Here is a 12,391-nt window from a genome sequence, read left to right on the forward strand (position 1 = left end):
GAATTAAGACAGGGTGGGTGGGCGGGGCTTATATTTTGGCTTTTTTTCTTAATGTACATCGCCATTTTTTCACAACTTAAAACATTGTTAAACTGGTACATTTTTGCAAGCAAATATGGATTTTGCAATTATGGGGTGGAGCCTAATTGCAAAATCGATATTTTCTTATACAAATTTTCCATTTTAAACATATTTTAAGTTTCATGTTATGAAAAATGAATACACATATTAAAACAAAAACCCAAAATGTAAGCCCGCCCACCCGCCCTATCTCAATTGGGATGATTTTTTGTATTCACCGTGAACCAATGGGGCGGAGCTTAACTGCAAAATACTTATTTCTTTTGTTCAAAGTGTACTATGCACAGTAAGAAAAAAGACAAAATATATACCCCGCCCACCCACCCCATCTCAATTGTGACGATTTTTTTATTCTTAGAAACTCAAAACACGTTTAATTATCTATATTATTGTACTATTGTACTAAATTTATGACAAGATATTAAGTTCTAAGACCCCTTGGTTGTCATTTGTGTTATCAAATTCAGTTGAATATCTTGAATTTCTAATTTTGTTTCACTTTCCAGTGAAAAACGTATTTTTGACTCACTTTTTCTAGATTCTTTTTGAATTGATGTTCAATTTAAATCTTGCCCTGAAGTCGAAATTCTTCTAAAACTTCTTTCAATTCTTGATTTTTCTCCAGATATTTATAATATATCTTTATCATTTCTTCCGTTCCACTGTTTGTCTCTCATTATCAGTGATTCACCCACCACAACGTGTATATGTTGTACTAAATTTATGACAAAATGGTAAATTCTAAAAAGCCTTGGATGTCATTCGTATTCTCGAATATTTTAGAATGCCCTGAATTCCTATTTTGTTTGCCTTACTTTCTGATAAGACTTTCTAGTTTTTTTGTAGAATTAACAAATCATCAGAATTGAAATAGGGTGGGTGGGCGGGGCTTATATTTTGCCTTTTTTTTCTTAATGTACATAGCCATTTTTTCACAACTTAAAACATTGTTAAACTGGTACCTTTTTGCAAGGAAATATGGATTTTGCAATTATGGGGTGGAACCTAATTGCAAAATCGATTTTTCTTTATACAAATTTTCTATTTTAAACATATTTTAAGTTTCATCTTATGAAAAAATGATGCACATATTAAAACAAAAACGCAAAATGTAAGCCCACCCACCCGCCCTATCTCAATTGTGGTGATTTTTTGTATTCGCCGTGAACCAATGTGGCGGAGCTTAACTGAAAAATACTTATTTCTTGTGTTCAAAGTGTACTATGTACAGTAAGAAAAAAGATAAAATATAAACCCCGCCCACCCACCCCATCTCAATTGTGATGATTTTTTTTATTCTTAGAAAATTAAAACACGTTTAATTATCTATATTATTGTACTATTGTACTAAATTTATGACAAGATGGTAAGTTCCAAGACCCCCTGGTTGTTATTTGTGATATCAAATTCAGTTGAATGTCTTGAATTTCTAATTTTGTTTCACTTTCAAGTGAAAAACTTATTTTTTGCCTCACTTTTTCTAGATTCTTTTTGCATTGATGTTCAATTTTAATCTTGCCCTGAAGTCCAAATTCTTGATTTTTCTCCAGATATTTATAATATATCTTTATCACTTCTTCCTTTCCACTGTTTGTCTCTCATTGTCAGTGATTCACCCACCACAACGTGTATATGTTGTACTAAATTTGTGACAAAATGGTAAATTCTAAAAAGCCTTGGATGTCGTTAGTGTTCTCGAATAGATTTGAATGCCCTGAATTTCTATTTTTTGTCTTACTTAAAAAAAGCTACACATATTAATACAAAAAGGCAAAATGTAAGCCCGCCCACCCGCCCTATCTCCATTGTGATGATTTTTTTATTCGCCGTCAACCAAGGGGGCGGAGCTTAACTGCAAAACACTTTATTTCCTTACAAGAAATTAAAAACATTTTTTAGTATCGTATTGTTTAAATAATACTATATACTTACATTAAGAAAAAAGACAAAATATAGACCCCGCCCACCCACCTGGTTTCAATTGTGATGATTTTTTTTTTATACATAGCCCTGATTTCGTATTTTTTTTATCTTACTTTCTAATAAAAGATTTTCTAATTTTTTTGTTGAATTGATTTCAAATTTTAATCTTGTAGTGAAATCGAAATTCTTCTAGAACTTTTTCTTTCAATTCTTGATTTTTCTCCAGATATTTATAATGCATTTTCATCACTTCTTCCTTTCCACTCTGTCTCTCATTATCAGTGATTCACCCACCAAAAAACATGTCTATGTTGTACTAAATTTATGACAAAATAGGAGAGTTCTAAAAATGTCATTCGTGTTCTCGAATAGATTTAGAGTGCCCTGAATTTCTATATTTTTTTTGTCTTACTTTCTAATAAAAGCTTTTCTAGGTTTTTTGTTAATTGATCTTAACTTTTAATCTTGCACTGAAATTCTTCTAGAACTTTTTCTTTCAATTCGTGATTGTTTTCTAGATATTTGTGATACATTTTTTTTTCACTTTTTCCTTTCCTCTGTTTCTCTCTGATTATCAGTGATTCGCTCACCAAAACGTGTCCATGTTATATTAAATTTATGACAAAATGGTAAAGTTCTAAAAAGTCTTGAATGTCATTCGTGTTGTCGAATTCAATTTTAAGCTTGCGCTGAAGTCGAAATTTTTCTAAAACCTCTTTTGTTCTCCACTTGATTCTTCTCGAAATATTTTATCACTTTTTTCCCGACTGTTTTCTACACTTTTGTTGTAGATATAATTTTAAAATTTTACTGTTTACACCCAATGAAACTATAAGCCAGAGACAAAGTTTCCAATTATTATTTCAGCCGTAGTTCCATTCCAATAATTCGTTTTGTCATTTTCATCATAAAAAGCATTTTATTAAAAAAAGCGACGGAGCACCGAACTCGCCTAATCAATCCATAAACAAAAAAAAAATACCACCAAATGAAAATTCCCGTAACAAAAAATACCTTTCAGAATTTTCAGCTCAAATTAACGACCTCACGCGCGTGCGATTCAATAACCCTACAAAAAATCCTCAAAGCCCCCAATCACCGTTGATTCGTTTTAGCATCGATTTTCGCTTTTTTTGTTAATGAGGTGGCGTAATCACTAATTGGGTGTCTCCTCGTTGTTTCAGAATAGTAACGGAGGCGGCGGCGGGTCGAGGACAGCGTCGTTCGGCGGCGTGAAGGGCGGTGGTGGCGGCGGTGCGCCCATGGCCACCCAGCACCAAACAACGGGGGCCTACCGCCAGTGGGGCGGCGTCGGCGGCGGTCACCAGCACGGCCATCCAACAACTGGAAGCACATACTACCAACGTTATCCCGCCACACAGGCAGCGACTGCAGCCTCGACGGCGGCGGCGGTGTCGGCCGTCGCCCAGCAGCAGCAACAGCAACAGACGCAGCAGCAACAGCAGGCCTCCTACACACCCAATTCTACGACCACGACAACATATAACTCCTCGAACTCGGTGAGTGGATTTTGGTGGATGCGCCGGGTCGAGCGGACTGTGGTACTAAAGTAAATTGGTTTACTTTATTTACTTAAGTATTGTGGTTTAGTTGTTTAGGGAATGATCTGTATTTGTGTATTTGGGGAAAGTTGCCATAGTGACGATTAAAAAACAAGATGATGAGAGGTTGTCAAACCAAGAAATGTAGGTCACTGTGTCGGTAAATTTGTTGTTCTCGAACACGGACTAATCGTGCAGTTGTATTTTAATAATTTTACGTGATTTTCAGCCTTCGTTAAAAGTATAAAGTCAGCTTTACTTACTTCATGATTTTTATTTTTGCGTGGTTTTAATGACTACTGATATATTGAAATTTATTCATTGCGAAACAGAGTGAACTTTACTAAATTACAATGAATTTTTATTAAGTCATATTTACGAAAATGTAGGTCACCCATTTCGGTCTGTCTGTCCGTCTGTCGTTGGTCCCTTAACGGCTTTGTTAGACACATAGTCTCTGAAACCACTGGGGGATTGCTGTAGAATTTTCAACTATTGTATGGATGATTAAGCACTGGCCACAATTTGTCCATGCCCACCAACAATTTGATGACGTTATCCCCAAATTTTGCTAGATAAATCCCACTTTAATTCTATAAAGTAGCATCTTTTTGTACTTTTGTCTTATTAATCCGCCCTTATTGTTTATTTTAGATTTCTACAATTTATCTTAGAAAATACAAAACTGACCGTTCTGAAAATTTTTAAGATTATCAAGATAACGAATCTGTTCATCCCTTCTATAAACTGATGACGTCATTGCAACGTTTTGCTGCAAGATTCCATAATTTGTGTATTTTTGACTGTTTTTCAACCAAATTAAAAATCCTTCCAGAGCGTTCTTTTGCGAACGAGATACAAAATTTAACAAATCAAATCAAATTGGGGAGAACTTTTATATTTATGGACAATTCTGGAAAAATGGTAAGATTATCGAAGGAATCACGCCGAAAGTAACTTCTGACGGTCAAAATATATAAGAAAATGTCTTTCATTAAGTTTCGAATGTGGTCTTAGAATTCCGAAATTTTCATAAAGGGAGTATATTGAAAAATTTTTGTTTTGAAAAAATTGTCTAAAAATCCTCAAAAAATTTTGGAGTATAGTTTTCGATGTGCTGATTCCAAAAATACAGCGTTTCATGGTAGGGGGGTAAGATTTTAGAAATATTCGGTTTGAAATGTATTTTAAAAAAATTGAAAAAACGATCATATTTCAATTTGCGATTCCGGAATTTCAATGGGCGATTAAAAATAATCACTAAATGGCGAAATGAATAAAAAAATATATTAGGTAAGTTTCGAAATTATCTAGCTGTTTTTACCGTTTTCTATACCCCAAAGTAACATATCTCTAGACGTTTTGTTTAAACGATTCACAGTATTTAAGAAATATTGGCATTTTTAAAGTTGGTAAATTTTACCATGTCCATTAAAAAATCAAAATCAGTATTTAAGTAAATTTTGGCCAAATTGTTATATGAATTACAAAGTTTTGTTGTATAACTGTAACTAAACTCAGAATAAAAAGCTCAATGTTTTTTGAATTTAGATGATGTTTTTTGGTCATTTTTTCACTAGAAAAAGTCCCTTTTTTTACATTTGTTTTTGTTAATATTGCTATTTTGACCTAAGCCTTGATAAACGCAAAATATTGGTGATATTTTTTTACAAATTTTTGAAAAAAATAAGTAAAAATTTCTTAATTAGGCACATTTTCAGTAATAAATTGTAAAGGCTGCATTTTTTCAATTTTTGCAGCCCAACTTAACAAAATTCATATCATTTAAATCAAAGATAAGTTTCAGGGGTTAAAATCTACAATAAAATCTCCTTGTCAAAAAAAGGATCGAAATTTTGTAAGGGGGGAGTGTGGAAAAACTGAATTTTTGAAAATTTTGACTAAAATCAGCAAAAAATTTTGGGATATAGATCTCTATGTGCTAATTTGAAAAATATACGGGTTTATGGTTCTGGAGCAACATTTTATAAATATTCGCTTTAAAAATCAATTTTTTTTAAATTTTGAAAATTGGTATAATTCAAATGGGCGATTTTGGAAAAATCGGAGAAATTTTCTAAAAAATAAAGCCGAGAATAACTTTTGATGGAAAGTGTACAATAAAATCTCCTTGGATAAGTTTCGAAGATGGTCAAAAAAAAGTCGAAACTTTACAAGAGTGTGGAAAAAATTAATTTTTGAAAACTTTGTCCAAAAATTAGCAAAAATTCTGGGATATAGATGTCAAAGTATTAATTCGAAAAATGTAGCTTTTTATGGCCCTGGAGCAAAATTTTATAAACATTCGCTTTGAAATTCAATTTTTTTTTAATTCCTAAAAATTGCTATAATTCAAATGGCCGATTCTGGAAAAGTGGTGGGAACTTTCGACGAAATGAAATCGAAAATAACTTTCGGGGGCTAAAAAATTACAATAAAATCTCCTTGTCAAAAAATTAGCAAAAAATTCTGAGATAGATCTCGACGTGCTAATTCGAAAAATATAGCGTGTTTATGGTTCCGGAGAAAAATTTTTATAAATATTCGCTTTACAGTTCAATTTTTTTTAAATCTTGAAAATTTGCTTATGCAAATCTGGCAGATGGGCGATTTTGGAAAAATGGGAGAAATTTTCAAAAAAATGAAGCCGTGAAATTATAAGTTTTGGTGGTCAAAGTTTGCAATAAAATCTCTTTGGGTAATTATCGAAGATGGTCCAAAAAAACGAAATTTTACAACATGAGAGTGTGAAAAAAATGAATTTTTGAAAACTTTGTCCAAAAATTAGCAAAAATTCTGGAATATAGATGTCAAAGTATTAATTAATTCGAAAAATATAGCTTTTTTATAGCCCTGGAGCAAAATTTTATAAATATTCGCTTTGAAATTCAATTTTTTTTAATTCCTAAAAATTGCTATAATTCAAATGGCCGATTCTGGAAAAGTGGTAGGAACTTTCGACGAAATTTACAATGAAATCTCCTTGTCACAAAATTGGCAAAAAATTCTGAGATATAGATCTCGACGTGCTAATTCGCAAAATATAGCGTGTTTATGGTTCCGGAGCACGATTTTATAAATATTCGCTTTACAGTTCAATATTTTTTAAATTTAAAATTAAATCTTGAAAATTTGCATAAGGCAGATGGGCGATTTTGGAAAAATGGGAGAAATTTTCAAAAAGATGAAGACGTGACTGAATAAGTTTTGGTGGTCAAAGTTTGCAATAAAATCTCTTTGGGTAATTTTCGAAGATGGTCCAAAAAAAGTCGAAATTTTACAACAAGAGAGTGTGGAAAAATTGAGATTTTGAAAACTGTCCAAAAATTTGCAAAAAATTCTGGGGTATAGATAGATTTGAACTGCTAATTCGAAACATATAGCGTATTTATGTATCCAGAGCAAGATTTTATAAATGTTCGCTTTGAAGTTCATTTTTTAAAAAATGGTAAACATTGTCATAATTCAAATGGGCGATTTTGGAAAAATGGTACAAATTTTGGAAGAAATAAAGCCGAAAATAACTGTTAGTTGTCAAAATCTATAATAAAATCTGCTTGGGTAATGTTCAAAGATGGCCGAAAAAAAGACGAAATTTGGGCTTTTGAAAATTTTGTCTAAAAATTAGCAAAAAATTCAGGGATGTAGATCTCAAAGTGTTAATTCGAAAAATACAGCGTATTTATGCTTCCAGAGCAAGATTTTAAAAATATTCGCTTTGAAATTCATTTTCTTTTTTTTATCTTGAAAATTCGCATAATTAGTTTAAATTTAACTTTTTCCTACAGTCCTCTATAAGAAAGCAATAGCCCCACCCACCCACCCCCTCTTAATTCCAGTGACTACTCTTAATATTGTTCAGTTTTATCTCAGCAACTTCTAGACGCACTCATCCACCCTCTGTTTTCTTATTAGAGGATATGTCATTTAACAAAATCAGTCTAGCCCCGCCCACCCGCGCGGTTTTCATTCTAACGATTTTATTTGTGTTTAGTGCGATTGAACAAAAATGGTACGAATTTTAGAAGAAATGAAGCCGAAAATAACTTTTGGAGCTCAAAATCTACAATAAAATCTCCTTGGGTAGTTTTCGTAGATGACCGAAAAAATGTCGAAAGTTTGTAAGAGCGGAGGGCGGAAAAATTAAACTTTTGAAAATTTTGTCTAAAAATTGGCAAAAAATTCTGAAATATAAATATATCCCAAAGTGCTCGAAAAATATGCCCTAAATATTTAGTTTTTCATTTACGCATATTTTGCGCTTGTAGCTCATTTCTTGAAGCTCATTCATGAATACGTAATACGCTTTTCTACACAAAAAAATACACAGACCTCGTCGAAAATGGATTTTTTGTTCTCAATTTAAAGAAGACAACATTTTCTTAACCCACCTCATATCCTTTACGATTTTCAGAATATTAATAATTGCGAAAATTCACGAATTCGAAGCAAAATTATGTTTGTCATCTCGATGAGTTATTTCCCATTTGCGAAATAGTTTTAAACTTTGCTTTCGTTTTTCTTGGACATAAACGTCTCCCTGTGGCTGCAAATCACCACAAAAACTACCTAACAATTTAATAATAAGCGTGCTCTTGCCCAACAGTCTTCAAATGGAGGCGTCTCCTCTTAGTTAAAGACTCACGATTTCAGCTGCTTTGTGTAACTTCACTCATGGGTTTTTCGGTGCCATATCACGAACTTAATAAAAGTTTTATTGTTTGCACATGGCTTGCTGCAGTTATGGGGCCAACTTTAATTTTATGGTTGATATTTAATAGTATCCTAAGAAAGCTCCTTCATGGTCGCATTTAAAAAATATCCAAAATTTCGGATCCTGATCTGTCTATTATTACGTAAACAATTACTGATAAAGATTCCTTTTAAGGAATTAAAGTATTAAAATAGAATGTTTCAATTCATTGAACAATTTAGTGCTCCTCATGTCAAAATTTATGACGTCACGTGTTAGATAACCGCATATTTGTGTATCAGATATGATACAGAGTAGGATCTTGTAAAGGTCATTCGGCAACGTTTAGAATGATCAAAGTTAAAACATACTGTAATTTTAGATGGATGGTTGAAATTAGTAGCTTAAGTTGACTTTATGCTCATGCGCAGTACTCCATGTGAACGATTAGTCCCAAATCTATGTAAACCCACAGATACAGATCATTATAAATTACTAGTTAATCACTCACCGCTTAGTTTCGTCCTGTTAAATATCATTCATCCGATGTCACAATAGCCTTTATTCTTCGAATTGCCTGATACAGGTTATCAAACCACCTATCTTATCTTGAATGTTTCGCTTCGAATTTACATGAACTATTGAAAGCTTGTTGTGGTCGAGATTCGCTGTTTGTCTGTCGCTAATTAGTCTGGGCTTTGCAGTACGGAAATCAAAGAGTGCCAACGGCCACGTCGCCATCGAACACAAGTAGCTCGAGCAGTCACACAGGCAGTCAAAGCGGCACTGTATCCACTTCACTTAGTAACAACATGCCGAATAACACTAACTCATCGCCAAACAATTCTTCCGGTTCCGAACAACTGTCCAAAACCAACTTGTACATAAGAGGACTCAATCCTGGTACGACAGACAAGGATCTCGTCAACATGTGCCAGCAGTAAGTATTCCCTCGCACCCTCAAACCCACACTGCCATGGTTTGTTTCAAGGTTCGGTACCATCATCTCCACCAAAGCCATCTTGGACAAAACAACAAATAAATGTAAAGGTGAGGAAAGGTCGCGCGGACGCTCGTGCTCCAGAAACCGTGCTTGTGGGGGCGCAAATCCGGACAACCTGTTTCTATTTTACGATTTCCGGGCACAGTAGTGAGAAAACAGGCACCATTTTAGTGTAGCAAGGTCAAGGAACCTGTCAAAATGACTAAATTGATAACCTTGCCAATCAGCTGATAAAGTTTTTCTAACCCTACTTTTGCAGCAGTCAATTTTTTAGCTATTTTTTTGTTGTTAGAATTCATTTTTTTTTGCTAGTAATGACGAAATTTGGAAATAAATTAGTTGTCAGTATTCAATCAAATAAAGTCATTATTTATAACAAATGGTCGTAAATAAAGTTATGCATGCAATACGTGGGTGAATACTTTATTGTCGTATTGATGTAATTGTTTGCCTGCGGCCCGTTCATGCCTATAACCTACAACTTGCATAAATATTTTTTCAAATATAATATAACAAGTGGTCTGATTTTTTCCGACAAAATTTGTGACACAAATTAACGAGTAGCTGTTGCGACGAAAATCACACGAGTCGACGAAGGAGACGAGTGTGATTTTCCAAAAGCAACAGCTAAGAGTTAATTTTCACACAAATTTTGCAGAAAAAATCAGATCACGAGTTATATTCGGCTTGACAATCCAAAGAGAAAATTTTTATATACTTTTTACGACAATAATTCACATAATTTATAGTTAGCGTATTCGTTGAGTAACCATACCTACTTAGTCTAAATAGTAACAAAACAGCAAAGCAAAACGTAAATAAATTTCTAAACATCAAATTTTGTGTGTGCTGCTGGTTGATTTTCTTAATTCTGGGAGCAAGATTTGGTAATAAGACTGTGTATGAAATTCGAAATGCAGTGAAAGAAAGTCAGTGCCGGAAGACCGCAAGAACGCAAGATTCAATTTGGAAGCAGTTTACAGAATTTTGTGAAATACGCAAGTTTCATCTAAATAAAGCAGTCGAAATGAACGAGGTGGCCAGTATTTTGGAAGATTATGCCTTTAACGCCAACAGAAAAGTAATTTGTATTATCGTTTTTTTTTTATTAAAGTTCATTTGACAAATTTGACAAATTAATTTGACATAATTTATTTCGCTGAAAAACAGTGTTGTTGCCTGACAGAAGAATGTTTTTTCACTGACAATCCAACTCGAAAATTCTTAACCAATACAATGGCAGAATTGTTTGAAATTTGTCCAATGGCATTCACCGAAAAATTTTTTCAGTGAAAAAACATTCTTCTGTCAGGCAACAACACTGTTTTTCAGCGAAATAAATTATGTCAAATTAATTTGTCAAACTTGTCAAATGAACTTTAATAAAAAAAACAATAATACAAATTACTTTTCTGTTGGCGTTAAAGGCATAATCTTCCAAAATACTGACCACCTCGTTCATTACGACTGCTTTATTTAGAGGAAACTTGCGTATTTCACAAAATTCTGTAAACTGCTTCCAAATTGAATCGTGCGTTCTTGCAGTGTTTCGGCACTGACTTTCTTTCACTGCATTTCGAATTTCAAACACAGTCTTGTTATCAAATCTTGCTCCCATAATTCCGAAAATCAACCAGCAGCACACACAAAATTTGATGTTTAGAAATTTATTTACGTTTTGCCTTGTTATTTTGTTACTATTTAGACTAGGTAGGTATGGTTACTCAACTACTACGCTAACTATAAATTATGTGAATTATTGTCCGTAAAAAGCAAATAAAAATTTTCTCTTTGGATTGTCAAGCCGAATATAACTCGTGATCTGATTTTTTCTGCAAAATTTGTGTGAAAATTAACTCGTAGCTGTTGCTTTTGGAAAATCACACTCGTCTCCTTCGTCGACTCGTGTGATTTTCGTCGCAACAGCTACTCGTTAATTTGTGTCACAAATTTTGTCGGAAAAAATCAGACCACTTGTTATATTATATTTGAAAAAATTTTTCGGTGAATGCCATTGGACAAATTTCAAACAATTCTGCCATTGTATTGGTTAAAAATTTTCGAGTTGGATTGTCACAAAAAAAAAAACGAAAATAATTATCTCGGGTAACCTACGCGTCATGGCCGACTAGAGCAGAAATTCAAAAAATCACCCGGCTTTAAAAATCGTGTAAAAATATTTCACAAATCGCGCTTAAACCCTTTTCCGAGCATCTAAAAGTCGCCTTTTTGGCAAAACGGTTGCGGCAGCCCGTAAATATCGCCATCCATGGCCCCCTACATCACTTTTATCCCCCGTTAACTGCATATTGGATCCTGCGTCCCTATATGTATGGATCTGGAGCACGTATCCGTGATTAGATTTTTATTCAAATTTGGTGTCTTTTCCTCTAGGTTATGGATTTGTTGATTTTGAAAGTCCGTCAGCCGCTGAGGGAGCTGTCAAGGCGCTGACCGCTAATAATATTCAGGCTCAAATGGCGAAAGTGGGTATATGGTATCATCAGCGTAGACAAGCCACTGTACGTTTGCATGCAAGTAATACCTAGCTTTACCTACAAGCTCTGTCACGGTGTTTACGCCGGACCGTTTTTTTTTTTTAATTTTCTAATTGTTTTTCACATCGATTTTTTTTTTAATCAAGAGAAGTACTCACACGTTTGTTTTAAGCATTTGGACTGTTTGAATCGGTCTTTGAGGTTGGAGAATGCTATCTAATCGAAGGAAAATGTTTTCATTCGTTCGGTGTTAATCACGCGGTGTTATTCCATATAGTGTGGCTGACTTGCCATTATTGAAAGAGCGGTTTTAGCGGGTAGTGGTGTCGAGAATAATCGTACTTTATAAAAATGGTGAGTATCATCAACAGCTAAAAATGCTTAAATTAGAAATTTTTAATGACCCGAGCGGCTAGCACGAGAGTTGTTATTTTCGAATTTTGATTCACGAATGTTCGATTGTGATCTTACTAAAATGAACACGAAAAGTTGTATTTTCGGTTCATTGTCCAAATTTGCTATCGTTGCTCCCCAAACAACACTGAAGAAAACTTTGACTGATAACAATGTTTTGTGGTGTAAATAATCGAAATCGGAGTTCTCGGTACTTTGTGTGTCCGAACGATACCAA

At 33.8% G+C, this 12,391-nt stretch overlaps 1 protein-coding gene across 7 annotated transcripts in view; it reads left to right on the forward strand.

The window, feature by feature from the left end:
* LOC135133217 (protein alan shepard) overlaps positions 1-12,391 on the forward strand; it is a 170,868-nt gene that overhangs the window by 133,044 nt on the left and 25,433 nt on the right. For 6 of the 7 annotated variants that reach the window (XM_064061532.1, XM_064061534.1, XM_064061537.1 and 3 more), the window contains 4 exons: positions 3,189-3,524; positions 8,964-9,199; positions 9,251-9,309; positions 11,657-11,784. In XM_064061532.1, the coding sequence (XP_063917602.1) occupies positions 3,189-3,524; positions 8,964-9,199; positions 9,251-9,309; positions 11,657-11,784 (759 nt within the window). The remainder of the gene's footprint in view (positions 1-3,188; positions 3,525-8,963; positions 9,200-9,250; positions 9,310-11,656; positions 11,785-12,391) is intronic. The other variant, XM_064061536.1, reaches the window with a different exon arrangement.

Source organism: Zophobas morio, unplaced genomic scaffold (genome assembly GCF_036711695.1).
Source record: "Zophobas morio isolate AGI-343-1 ecotype UQ-CSIRO unplaced genomic scaffold, CSIRO_AGI_Zmor_V1 ptg000021l, whole genome shotgun sequence".
Lineage (NCBI taxonomy): Eukaryota > Metazoa > Arthropoda > Insecta > Coleoptera > Tenebrionidae > Zophobas > Zophobas morio.